General features: G+C 38.0%; 2 protein-coding genes across 13 annotated transcripts in view; one reads left to right on the plus strand and one right to left on the minus strand.

Moving 5' to 3' along the window:
• Positions 1-6,366, minus strand: part of arid4b (AT-rich interaction domain 4B) — a 48,629-nt gene extending 42,263 nt beyond the window's left edge. For 6 of the 7 annotated variants that reach the window (XM_081724370.1, XM_035531518.2, XM_035531516.2 and 3 more), the window contains exons 1-2: positions 6,190-6,366; positions 3,856-3,907 (exon numbers count right to left, since the gene is read on the minus strand). In XM_081724370.1, the coding sequence (XP_081580496.1) occupies positions 3,856-3,861 (6 nt within the window). In that variant the 5' untranslated portion in view covers positions 3,862-3,907; positions 6,190-6,366. Of the gene's footprint in view, positions 1-3,855; positions 3,908-5,105; positions 5,708-6,189 lie in introns of those variants that run through there. The other variant, XM_035531513.2, reaches the window with a different exon arrangement.
• Positions 6,367-6,690: 324 nt separating this feature from the next.
• The window catches only part of ggps1 (geranylgeranyl diphosphate synthase 1), a 38,648-nt gene continuing 31,271 nt past the window's right edge, over positions 6,691-14,067 (plus strand). Inside the window, exons 1-3 of one of the 6 annotated variants that reach the window (XM_035531847.2) lie at positions 6,691-6,996; positions 9,592-9,678; positions 11,211-11,308. In XM_035531847.2, coding sequence (XP_035387740.1) covers positions 9,665-9,678; positions 11,211-11,308 — 112 coding nt within the window. In that variant the 5' untranslated portion in view covers positions 6,691-6,996; positions 9,592-9,664. The other 5 variants (XM_081724410.1, XM_081724409.1, XM_081724411.1 and 2 more) reach the window with 5 other exon arrangements.

A 14,067-nucleotide genomic window follows, 5' to 3' on the forward strand; every position in this document is an offset into this window, starting at 1 on the left:
GAAGTAAACATATTAAGTTACTATTCGAGTCAAATAAAATAGTTATTAGGATCCTAGATTCAGAAATGTCTCTTCAAAGGAATCACATCTTGGGGTGGGGAAAAAAGGACAAACAGATGTTAAGTGCAAAGTTTTCAATACACCAATAGCATAAATGAGCACCAAATAAGATCACAATACACATCACTAATATGGAGGCACCCAATGACCTCATCTCCCTAATAACCTAACATTTTTCTGACCAACTGAGAAAATCCTGCAAGTAGTACTGCTGAAGCTAGTTACCATGGAAACAGAAAATAAAGAGTGAAGGATTTCCCCTTGACAAAATAGTATATCCACCCTCAAATGCAAAATTAAGTAGCATCTGAAAACAGATTACAGATGTTTTCTTATGTAGTTATATTTGTCTTGTCAACTTTACTGATTGGTTGTTGAGTGTATATACTATATAGTCCATACGTAATGGAACAATGGCAATTTTACTCCCATAAAGTTAATTTGAAATGAGCATATTTCCCATAACAAGGACAAGGTGCCATACATACAGAACAAAGCATCACTCCTATGTAGAGCCTACTTAAGCCAATGTTGTTTGAAATATGTTTGTATGGTGGTAACCCATCCAACCAAGACAGTGACTTTAAATTGTAAAATTGGCAATTGTAAATCGGTTAACTTATTTCCATGTTATTTACAAAAGCAAACAACAACCTGACACTATAAAATAAATTATATAAGGTTATATTATATATTAAGGATATATTGTATCTAGTATTAAAAATGTCATTTAGTAACCTAGAAATTTTTTCAAATCAACAATAATTCTCGTACAAATAAGATTACAGCACAGTGATCCCAAATCAGATGACAAACATGAGTTTGTAAATAAGGTCAAACTGACAAAAAAAGCAAGCTGATAAATCAGAAACACCTCATAAACTAGCATCAAAGTATATCATATTAAATTGCATGGCTGTGGATAGCACTGCCTCTCTTGGCATCAGTTCCTTCCTTACTTAAATGGGGGGGGGGGGTGTCTATGCACATGGATGGGCCAAGAAAGCATACAAGGTTCTTTTCACCTTTAAAGATTAGTTAATTTGTTTGTGTTATATAGCATTAAAAGTCTGACTTTGTGGTTTTGTGCATAAACCCAGAAATACAACACATCTAGTGCATATGCCAAAACAGGAAAAGCATGTTCAGTAAGCTAAAGTCCAAATAAACCTAAATGAAACATACTTCTAAAAACAGATTGAACAAGTTAACATATATCCTTACATTGCATGGCCTTTGACCTTCATATAGCAAGGACACTAATTGATACAATCACTGTGACTTGTTGCTCAGCCCCAGCATTCAACAACATAGCAGTAGCATCTATGGGTTGCCAGGGTTATTTATCACACTTTATTGCCTCTCACAAAAGTAGCAGACTAATTTGAGACAGTTGGCTCTTGTAGAATCCCTTGCAAAACCTTAAGAAGTATGTCCTGCTGTAAAGTGAAGCATCAGGCATTAGGTTTGACGCAGTTGGTGGGATCTGTAAAGTTCGGATAATTCTATGCACATCTGAATTCATACTGCTGTTGTTAACAGCAGTTAACATCATCAGTGAAACCTAATGATTCAGGTCCAGTGACAGCCCAATAAACAGTGGCATGGTCAATACACAAGGTTTCACAGTAGAGGCAATATGTTATCAAGCAAGAAATCTTTTTTTTTCTTCAAACGTTACCAATTCCACTGCTTTTTTTTCTTATCTGCCCACAGTAGATCTGTGCAAAATCTTTGCAAAAATACTTTTTTTAAAATAAAATGTAATAAGGTGTTTCTGTTCTTGATAATTAGTGGTTTAGTTGAATATAAACTTATTGAAGGCCATGCTGTTGATATTGTCTTTTGCAGCCTTTGACACATCTATGCCTATAGCTCATGTAGGGTTTTTGAACTGTTCAATAGTATTTTGTCTTCCACTACTCTGGTCATCTGTGGCCTACTATTACTAATTTCACCACTATAATTTTTATTCTTAAATGTAGCAAATAGCTGATTTGACACACCTAGTGTTTTGGCTTTGTTTATCTACTCATATTTATCCATTATGATTTATTACCTTTATAATGACCTACTTTATAAACAAACAATGACTCTTACTTGGTCATATAGAAAAACAACAAAAAACCTCTGCATTTACATCTAGAATCAACTCTAGAACTTTAGATCTCTACCCACACACTGACATACCATCAATGTGGCACTGTGCTCTTTAATTTCATAGATTTTTTTCCAAATACAATGAACAGGAGGCCAGAGCCAAGATACGCCTTAAATCACTATCATTTGTTCCTGTGTTGGTGATTAATTGAAATTAAGGTGAGATGAAATGCCTTGTGTGAAAAGGTCAGACAAAAAACAAACAAACAAACAAAAATCACTGCATAATTACTCAAATATCTTGACATGGCATCAAAACAACAACAACATCAGCAGCAGCAATCTACAACTTACAGAGTGTGACTCATTTATTGTAATTACATTTACTTATAGTAATTAATGTTAAGTCTGCTAAGAAATTAATAAAAAGAAAAGGCAATAAGTAGTATTAAGGCTCAGTATAAGTACCCTACAAGAGAGGTTAACTGCACTATAGGGAGGACCATTTAGGATAAGGTGAAGTAGTGAACTACACTGATTACAATGACAGGAAAATATATTTAGACCATACCACCTTTTAATGGTTTGGTAAACTTTTTTTTTTTTAACTGAAATTCATTCAGTAATTCAGCTACCTGTTCATGTCATGTAATTTCACTGGCAAATTAACAGTTAACTAAATCTGAAGTCAAAGAGCACCAATAGCTTTTTAATTTCACAAATAAGAACAGCTTTCAGTGATAACTACATTTTAGCTTGTAACTACTTACAAATAATTTATGATAAATCTAAAACATACTACTATATTAAAACCTGTCCAAGGTGTTTTTATACAAAATTATGTGTGATGTATTTTGACCATTTAACATGGCCATACTTAAGAAACAGCCATACTTAAGTTATATTAAGGTTCTACACATATCAGCAAAAGAACATTTGTTGTACTAAACATGCCCATGACAGCATTAGAAAGCAATCAGCAATTTTTGTTTTGTTTTAACTCATGAAAAACAGCTTACATTCTCATTATGTAACAGCAATAACTTGTACTGATGGCAATACTTAAGGCTATATTAGCCTGCACTTATTGTATTTGGTGTAGCAGAGATGTGGTAGCTCACTGTAATTTTGTCAAATACCACAGTTGCCTAGTACTTTGTTCCCATTGGATGAATTTGTTGCTGTTACCTATGCCCAATTACACTGGTTGATATAACCCAAGGATCTGGACTCAGATGCTTAAGGGCCACAGCACACACAGTTTACTCTTTTTACTTTTTTCCCGGCTTGATTGATGATTTGATAATTAAATATGTGAGAATTACTTGATTTTATAACTCACATCAGGTGTTTCTCTTATGTTGTTTTTTTTTCTCTTAAAACAACTTGCAGTGCTGTAGCCCATGAAACACAAAAGAAAATGTGCCACTGTTTCTGTACAGGATCAAAGAAAATATGTACAGAAACAAGCAAATCAAACAACAAAATAAAATCCCATAACTCTTCAGCTCTTCTCCTATACTACACCACAGACTATCTTGGGAGTATAGATAGTAAAAGTACGGACAAAGAATCATTTACCAACATCCATATTGACATGTTTTTTACTTTGAGAGCTACAACTGATCACTCATTCTGACAAGTTTTATAAGCTCCTTGATCTGTGGGAGACAAAGTTAGCGACTAATATCTTACCTTCATGCCTGTCCACAACAATCCTTGAGGGACCACTGTTTCAAATCTTCAGCTTAGGAAGAGAAAAGGTGAACAACAGTTGGACACAGAAGACAAAAAAAAAAGCACACGAAAGTAATCCACATAATTAACATAAAATAGCATAACTACATAAAAGAGGAATACAAGAGAAAAGGCACTTAAATGAGAAATGAAAACAGCGCGCATGAACAGTCTGCTTATCGTGGCTTTGCAAGCCATGTGTTTTAGGTTGAGACACGAAGAGAAGGCTGTAAACCTTTGACAGTTATTTTAGTTTTGATTTGATCGAGAAGTAGGCTATGCTGTTTTTAGGTTTTGCATTGTGAACCGATTTTATGAGTAACGTTTATACTATATACTCAAGTTAGTTTCTTCATACCCAAATACGATTTGGCAAGTGTATGGGTTCTTCGTAGTACCCAAGCTAACTTGCTGCACCATTTCGCCTAAACATTTAACCAGTGTACTGAGCGTTTAGGAATACTTTAACCTGCCTTATGATTTCGTGCAGCTTCAATTACAAGATTTTTCCAGCAGCTAGCGGTCTCCTTGAATAGTCAACTTAGAACCTAACTTTTAAACTCGGTGTTTACACTTTGCTTACAGTCAGTGAAGTTCTTATAAGACCCCAAAGTGAATATTCTTACGGGGAATTTATCGGAGATGCGCAGCATTCACTCAAGAGAAACTACAGTAGCCCATACTGGTGAGCAAGTTAGCGTAATGTCTGCTGCGCTACAGCAAGCGATGACGCCATTTCTTTGCCACACAGCAGTTAAGCCGTCCAACAGTGGAAACAGCGAAATGCACGCAACGTGAAGTCGAAGAATCGCTTTGACATCGCTTTATTTCTAAATCTCTATCAATTTAGGAGTACCATTGTGCCTTGTAGACACAAAGGGATGTTTCCCATCCCGTATTATTGTAAACCATGTTCGATCTGTTCACTTTCAGTACGACACCGAGTTTTCCGAAGCCCAGACCATCTATTACAGAGAAGGGCTGAGCCGATTAAAGCCACGGGAATCACAAACCCTAGCCAACATGAATGGATAAACACTCATGGACTAGTTAAAGATTAATCACAGAGAACTGACAAAAAGCAGCTCTAAATGGAGGCGAAAAGCTCGAATACAAAATGCTGACGGCTATGTATAACAAGCTTGCACAATGAACATGCTAAAGCCACTCAGAGCAAGGTCATTTACTACAACGACAATAAAACTTACCCAAATAGGCCTCACCTTGTCCTTATGCTTGGTTATTATTAAAGAATACATATAACAGTTGCCTTGTAGATACATTTTCAAACAGGCTACGTCGCCATCCAATACGACAACAATGTCACCACCTCAGACAATAACAACTGTCGTTTTCGGTCTTCGCTCGTTTTAGTCTGACTAGTCACTGAAATATAATTTTAAAAAGACTAACAAATAACCCTGCTCACCTGCAGAGTGGTAATAGTCTACGACTAGACTGCCGTGCTTTGACAACTACCGACGATAGACATGAAAAGCTTGCCAAAACACTACAGCCTACCTCGCCAGCCATTTCTGCTCTATCGTGAGATTGTCGTTCGAAAATGACGGTGGAGGAGAGGAAGTAAACATGGAATTTCCAAAAGACAAGTCAATAGATCAACGTTCAAAGTAAAAACTGTAGCGATGTATCATTCATGTAATCAAACTAGCGATAAACAAGAGTTCACTACTACCGTACGAGTAAGATTGTAACCTTACGAGATCACTGCCTGCATACCAGCAATTCCCATTTTACAGACCTACCAAACTCCAAATTTGACCATTGCTAAAGCCTTCAGGCGAAATTAGCTTTTAAATACCGATGTATACTGCACAAAGCCTTACGTAAGGGCTATACAACAAGGCAGTGTTTCCCCGATCAGTTATTTGATGCCGAACAGCAGTATTTACGATTCAAGTAATTTTACGAATTCCAACACAACATCAGCTACTGATATCAAGTTGTACCGAAATCCACAAGTTTCAATATCCTGTTGTGCATACACAAATATCGAACTGATAAAGTGACAAAGTACCCACTATATACTATTTACCCGACAAACCCCCTTTTCTTCAGAGTACGTTAAGCAAGGTTAGCAAGTCATCTGATCGACCAGTATACACGTAAAAAGGTATACATCGGAGTTCCTGGCTTTAACGCAAGCACAGAGAACATCGCCATGTAAAGCTTTGGAAGGAGAGAGTTTAATCTAATATTGATAGTCGATGTAGCGTAACCCATTATTTTTCTCTCATAATAGCTATTAAGACATTTTATAAGTCATCTTACCTGATCAATTCAATTAAACACGACTTTCCTGCTTTGATGTTCTGGAAACTAACATTAATCCATGGGAAAACAGAAAATAATCCTCGATGATTAACGTTCAAATGTCGCCCGAAAACCCGGGATCCGTGTCGGGAACCAAATCCGACGAAACGTCTCACCAGTCCGACTCCTTTTCTCTGTGGCGATCCTCTACCCTTCTGAAGATGACTGACGGGTACACAAAACCACCCACTGTGGACAATGCTCTCACTCATTGGTTAATAGATATGTATGATCCCGCCTACTTGATTTTATTGGATAACATTTTCTCGAAAAAAATCCATTTATTTCACGTGAAAACGCACGCACGCTTGTTGGGAAGTGTAGTTTCAATGGAAGGTTCATGTTTTCAGCCATGACCAACTTGAATATGCACATTGCTTTTTAGTAAACTACATTTCCCAAAATATTTGGTCAGATAAATTGGGCATCTCCACCCACTCTAGCGCGCTTTCTCTTCTCAGGTGCTATGGTGTATTAATACACTGAATGTGAGGAGGAGAATTCGTTGGGTTCAAAGCAGCCAAGAAACGTCGCTTTTAGTATATCGTCTGGGTTGTATTTTTAATCTTAGATTATATTGATAACATATGTAAGCAACATGAAAAGGATTTTAGCATTATTGCCATCAGCTTCTCGATGATTCGTGAATACCATTGAAAGAAACTCCAGGGTTTGGCTAGCGTGCTAAACATTAGCAATTTGGCTCTCAGGAAGAAAGGAAATCGATAGCGGAAGTACCCGGATTATAAATTCCCGATTTAGAAGGTGGGTGGCGCATTTGTTTGTGGTCATACCTGAAAGGCGTGATGTGTTTTTGGATTTCAGTTCAATTAATCAGTGCATCTCTATCTCTAGTGCATCTCTATTTCGCGATAAATTCGCACTGTGTAATATGCTCGCGAGTACCTCGGATGGCGATATGTATTTTGTAATATGCCAAGCCTAGTATTTTGGACTGTTGGCATCGCGTCACCTGCAGGCCCGTTGTAACGGCGACGGAGCTCGTTAACTAGTTGGCGATTTCTCACACGTGGTCATTGGTTTTGTTTTTCCGTTTTGGATGTAATACGTTTGGCTATTATTTACAACTGTTTGTTTAGGATAGTAAGATGGCTAGTTAATGAAAGGTTCAATAAGCGCACGTATCTTTTAACACTGTGTTCTATTATATGTATAAGGTATTTTATTGCAGTCTGAATGTTTCCAAATATTTATAAATATTTGTAACACGTAAACGTTCTGTTGTGTTTAACATTAAAAAATAAGGGCAATCTCTCAAGTTCCTTATCGCACCTGCAAATTTATCCCGCTTTTTAGGACGATTACAGACAAAAATGTTACATTGTGTCACGATTGTGATGTGCTGCTGAGCGTGGTTAAACAGTTGAATATTAACATGTTCAAGCACATGACTCCCTGAAGTGATGGGCGTAAAGTTTGGCTTGATTTATTGTGATCAACATTATTTACAAGTGTTGTATCATGTTAATGACACGACTTACCTGAACACCCACAGAACACTTATTTGAAACCTGTGGCACAGATCATCATGCTCACATCAGACAATAAATTTGATTCGTTTAAGAGCTTATTTGCATACTGCAGCCATCTGTGTACACACAGTGGAATAGATTGAAAACATCAGAACTTCTGCTTTGGGGTTACTTGGACCAATTTCACATATACGTTAGAAATAAGCAAAGTTTATAATCCATTACAAATGGATATTTCTCATAAAACTGGTATTTCAATAAAATTCACCACAGAATTCAGAGGTAAAAGCTCACATTAGAACCTTTCAAACTTCACTTTAAAAATAACAGTATGGGTTTTCAAAAGATTTACAAATGTCAAATGGACATGTATCCAGCTATTATGATTTCAGGTCATTATTTCTGTTTGATTTTCCTTGGTTATTGAATTGTCATTATTTCTCAGCTATGACAGCTTAATAAGGTTCATTTCACATGGGCCACATGCCTGTGCAGCTAAATTTACTTGAATATATTTAGCCTAGTTTGCCAGATAGCCTAGATACTGTAATTCACACAAGGTAGGAGCTGAGCCTTTGACTTGCTGTTGACCAATTATAACTGAATCACATACATTTGCTGTGACAAGCAGGTAGAATATAGGCACAAAAGTCAGTATTCAGTACTTGGCAGTAAATTGATCAAGGTAAATGCTGGGACATTTTACTTCTTTTGACAACCCTTGTTTTTCCCCAACATTTCCCATGGGTTTTTCCAGACTTTCCTTAATGTGAAACAGATGGTCACGTTGAAGTTGTTGGGTTTTTTTGTTTGTTTGTTTTTCCCTTTTTCTTGATGACATATTTCACATGGTGTTAGTATATGCTTAATACATATTCCATGCTGTGCTCTTTGTGTCTGGCAAGGCAATCTCTAGGTTAGGAATTTTGTGTCACTGATGTACTGTGACTGCAGAAGCATGTCACTGCTACATCCATGATACTGGTAATGAGCTGAGCTCCATGACAGCTAGATGCTATTGTATACTGTCAGCCTCGAAAGCTTTAGGCTGCATGTCTTCAGAGTTACTGTAGTCTCTCATTTCACTATATTTTGGCAAGTCTGTTTATTTCATGGCTTACTGTAATTGACTTTGCTGGATGCAATTTATTGCCCTTAGAAATGTAATTTGATATTTTCTCATCATATTGCAAAATCATAAAAAATGCTAATCTATTTTTATATTAAATATCTTTCTCTGGTTTGCTTGCATTTTATGCTCAAATAATTTCAAAGCCTTCCATTATTGGAATGTGTTTTTCATTGAGTATCCTGAGCAGAGACTTAAGTGACATAAGATAAGGGTTTAATGACTCCATTCTTCAGATTGCAAATCTTTAAGATTTTAAAATAAATTATTAACTTGTGGAATTAAGGTCAGTGTTGTTGTTGTTGTTGTTGTTACCAAGTTAATTGCTCTAACTCGCCATATGTGTTACTTTGAAGGCTGGGATTGCAGGATATCAATGATCAGTAGGCTATTAGATAATGGGCCTAAATGGTAAATTTAAATTATTGGAAGATTGTTGGAATTGCAGTCTGCAGTTGCAATGAGACATTTTGCCCAATCTTCACTTGTGCATTTCTACATCTACTTAAAGCATTTGTTGTGTACAACAAGAGGTGTTGCACTGTGGACTGTTTGTGTTGCAAAGGAAGAAATGGTAGTAGGTTTGTTTGGTGCTTTATGAACATGAGTTCTTACATGTCACCTTATGTATTGACATTCAAACATGCCAAACAGTCTATAGCTGATGAGCAACATGAACACAAGTTGTGCACCTATACAAAAGAACATAATTCAGAATGAAATTGCTGCTTCCCAAAGGTGAAGGTGTCTTATAACAAGTATACAAAGGGAGACGACTCCTCTTGAGCTCATTCCTTCCATAAAATTGCACATGGTACTGTCAAGGTAAGATGTTCCACCTGTTCTTTGGATAATTGGAACAACAAAACTACTTTCTGTTTAGCAAAATATAATGCTAGTCTAGCACACTGTTTCAGTAGATTAAGTCGTAACGTTACAAAAATGCTCTTATACAGTTTGTCTCTATTATCTTGTTTCATGTCAAAGTTACACTGAACAGACTATCAGAAAACTCCTGCCCATGGCTGACTGCAATGTTGATCCAATGTGCACAATCACTCAAAATTGCACTGATGAAAACCAATTAGAGACAGTGGTGCAGAACACACTGCACTGACTATAGGCAACAGTTGGTCACCGATTGCCCCCCCCCCCCCCCCAACAACTTTGTGCCCTCCAAAGGCTGATAGTTGGGCTGATGTGTCCTAACCTTAGCAAAAGCAAAACAAATTTGTCTATCTAATGCATTGCATTATTTTTGCAAAAATGCATAGTTTGTACATTTTGTATTATAATAGTTAAAGTAAGCAATATGTACCTTGTTTCTTTATCCATGGAGGTAAATGCAAGATGATGTGCTGCACAGCGTTTGTAAAATTATACACTAAATGGAATCATGAGAAATTATCCTAAAACATTTGGATCTTTGGAGATGAGACAAGTAATTGGGCATTGGGCTAGACAGAACATTATTTTTATTAGACGGCCAAAATGATTTCAGATGAATGATTTTTTACATCTCAATCACTGTATTGACTTTGAACATAATTACTTAGTTGCTCAGTACTTGCAAGTTTGCCACTCAGGCTGATATAAGTGCATACTTCTTCAGTACCAGCTGCGATGGCATTCTTCCTATTGCTCTGTAATGGCTCTATCACAGGTCGTGTAGCCTTTACTGCTGAGAGTGAGGGTACTAAACCTCATGTCCCTATCAACATTTCTGTGATGATGCAAAAGCATATGGTGTTTCCCATCCTCCTGATTCAAGTCATCTTCATAGTGCTTGGGTTGACCTCTCTATCTAAGCAGCATCAAAAGAAGCAGCCTTTTCTAAGTCGATTCAATATATTTGGCAGGTAGAGGTTTCCCCTGCAGCAGTTTTCCCCTACTACTGTAGTGTGAATGTGTTTTAGTTGTTCAGTGTTCTCTTTTTGTGACAGTATTGGTAATGGGCAAATAAGAAGGCTCTACCTTACAGTATACAGAAGCTGACTATATAACTCTTGCTATGTGACCCGGGGCTCTAGACTGTGACCAAAATGGTTGTGCACCCGACCGTTGTTTCAGAATGCACAAAATAAACTGTGACAGAAATTTGAAATGTCAGACTACACCATCTTCAAGTTAATGTAATTTAAAATCTAAAGTGATAACTTGGGCTTCTCTTAGCAAGTGTACCCATCCTAGTGCTTTGGAAATTGAGTGTCACCATTTAAACATATGGTAATTTAGATCGGAACATGCAGATATCAATCAAAACAAAAATGAATAAAGCATTTCAATCTACTATCTAAAGTAAGCATAAGAGATGTGTCCATCTGCTGTTAATACAGAAGGTTTTTTCTTCATGGCAGTTTTTATTTGCAGAAGTGGGACGGAATGGATGGTCTTGAGGAAGCAGCCACTGAGAGGATTCTACTAGAACCATACAGATACCTACTGCAGCTGCCAGGTAAGAATCTGAAATCCCCCAAACTGAGATGTATGATTTTTGGCCATATGTGTTATTGATTACGTGCTTTAATGACTTTTAGCATGACATGACTTGAAAGGAAAAGTCTAATGCAAGTCTTATTGATTGGTCTTTGTTTGACATGAAGAGGAGTTAATAAATTAAACAAAAGTATAGCTCCTAAAAAACAAATGACTGCTTATTGTAACAACTTGCTCATAGTAGAATATGCAATACAGCAACATCACTGCATAATATATTCATCTCCTTTGCCTTGCAGTCTACCTTATTATATTCATAGCTGCAGTCCTGAGGAGTGGGTTGGTTGGTCGGTCGGTCTGTCGTAAGCAGTTTACTAGTGTGATGGTTGTGAATATTTCTGAAACCTTTGTAGGCATGCACCTTTTCACCTTCATATTTCTAATGTATTTAGACCACCATCTGAAAGCAAACAATAATACTGACTTGATTGTAGTAATTTTTTGAATTGCTGAGCATATTGACTTTGGCTCTTAATTTCTTCTATTTTAGATTTGCACCACATGATTAAGTTAATTCTGTCAATACAAAAGTTCTCAATAGATATAAAATAGTTTTAGTCATAGTATCTTGGGTGTGATTTGCATGTTTTAGGTGATATGGGAAAAACATTTTTATGATGCACAATCTGTTTTGCAATATTAATGAAATAATAAATTGGACACAACACAGTAGGAAAACGGAGCTATAAGACATTTGAAAAATATTTTAATGAGCTCAGTGATGTTTTTAAATGTATTTTTACAGAAATAAGATAAAAGGATGGATGGATGGATATCTATGTGGAGACATAGACATAATGAACTTGTATAGTCAGCTGTGACAGCATTGTTGATACAGAATGATACAAAGAACACAGCGTCAGTACTTATACAAATACTGATGATATCCATGATATGGTCAGAAAACCTTAGTCACAATTCACAATAAGTTATATTGCCCACCCCTGTATTTCTGTATTCTTTTGTTTCATGGTTGTAACTTGCATTTAACCTTAGGCTTATTACCTGTCTTTTAATGCACACTGGGATATAATCTTTTGTAGCAGAATGATTCAAAGGTGAATGTAAGAGGTGGTCAGTAGTTCCATTTAACCTCATGCTTTCATATTTATCAATGGCCTGCAATTACGTTGTAATTATTCTGAACAGGAGAAAAGAGGTAACTATCAAAACACTAAAAAATGATGTGATATGGCTAGGTTTGGATATTTATTATATTGTATTATAACCTACATTTTCAAGTAATGTTGACAGGGTAAATGACATGAATCTAGGCTGTGGAGTAATGTAAATACATGAAACTGTCTTATTGATTGTGTTTTGTAGGGGCTAGGTGAGACATTTCAGATAAACTGAGTAATGTGTAGCACCCTACTCATTTGAACATAATGGTGCAAGTGAAACAGGATGTCTGCATTGTGCTTGCACTCATGGTGCTAGCGTGGCTCTATTATTAGCTGTGTCATGCTGCCTCTGGCTCTTGTGTTTTGAAAAGTGTACAGAATACATCAATTTGCATTCTTCTTTTTTTGTTACTGTTTGATAACTGTTTGAAACATTGACCTTGGTACTTTTGACATGCTGCAACCTAAATGTTCTTGCTTTGTTGATGGCACACTTTTAACATTTTCATTATAACCACTACAGATAGTGGCAGATGAGACATTTCAAATGTATGTTATAAATTGCACTAGACAACTGTTTTATATTCTTTTTAAAAACAAACAAAACACAGCTTTGTAAATCCCAAGCAGTTTTCCATTATGTTTGTCACAATTTTGTGGTCTTTTCATTGAGGTGGGTGTGTGGGCGGGGGTGTGTGTGTGTGTGGGCGGGGGTGTGTGTGTGTGTGGGCGGGGGTATGTGTGTGTGTGTGGGCGGGGGTATGTGTGTGTGTGTGGGCGGGGGTATGTGTGTGTGTGTGGGCGGGGGTGTGTGTGTGTGTGTGTGGGCGGGGGTATGTATGTGTGTGTGTGTGGGCGGGGGTATGTATGTGTGTGTGTGTGGGCGGGGGTATGTATGTGTGTGTGTGTGGGCGGGGGTATGTGTGTGTGTGGGCGGGGGTATGTGTGTGTGTGGGCGGGGGTATGTATGTGTGTGTGTGTGGGCGGGGGTATGTATGTGTGTGTGTGTGGGCGGGGGTATGTATGTGTGTGTGTGTGGGCGGGGGTATGTATGTGTGTGTGTGTGGGCGGGGGTATGTATGTGTGTGTGTGTGGGCGGGGGTATGTATGTGTGTGTGTGTGGGCGGGGGTATGTATGTGTGTGTGTGTGGGCGGGGGTATGTATGCGTGTGGGCGGGGGTATGTATGCGTGTGTGTGTGGGCGGGGGTATGTATGCGTGTGTGTGTGGGCGGGGGTATGTATGCGTGTGTGTGTGGGCGGGGGTATGTATGCGTGTGTGTGTGGGCGGGGGTATGTATGCGTGTGTGTGTGGGCGGGGGTATGTATGCGTGTGTGTGTGGGCGGGGGTATGTATGCGTGTGTGTGTGGGCGGGGGTATGTATGCGTGTGTGTGTGGGCGGGGGTATGTATGCGTGTGTGTGTGGGCGGGGGTATGTGTGCGTGTGTGTGTGGGCGGGGGTATGTGTGCGTGTGTGTGTGGGCGGGGGTATGTATGTGTGTGTGTGGGCGGGGGTATGTATGTGTGTGTGTGTGTGTGGGCGGGAGTATGTGTGTGTGTGTGTGGGCGGGGGTATGTATGTGTGTGTGTGTGGG

Source organism: Electrophorus electricus, chromosome 12, assembly GCF_041902795.1.
Source record: "Electrophorus electricus isolate QZ-2024a chromosome 12, ASM4190279v1, whole genome shotgun sequence".
NCBI classification, from domain to species: domain Eukaryota; kingdom Metazoa; phylum Chordata; class Actinopteri; order Gymnotiformes; family Gymnotidae; genus Electrophorus; species Electrophorus electricus.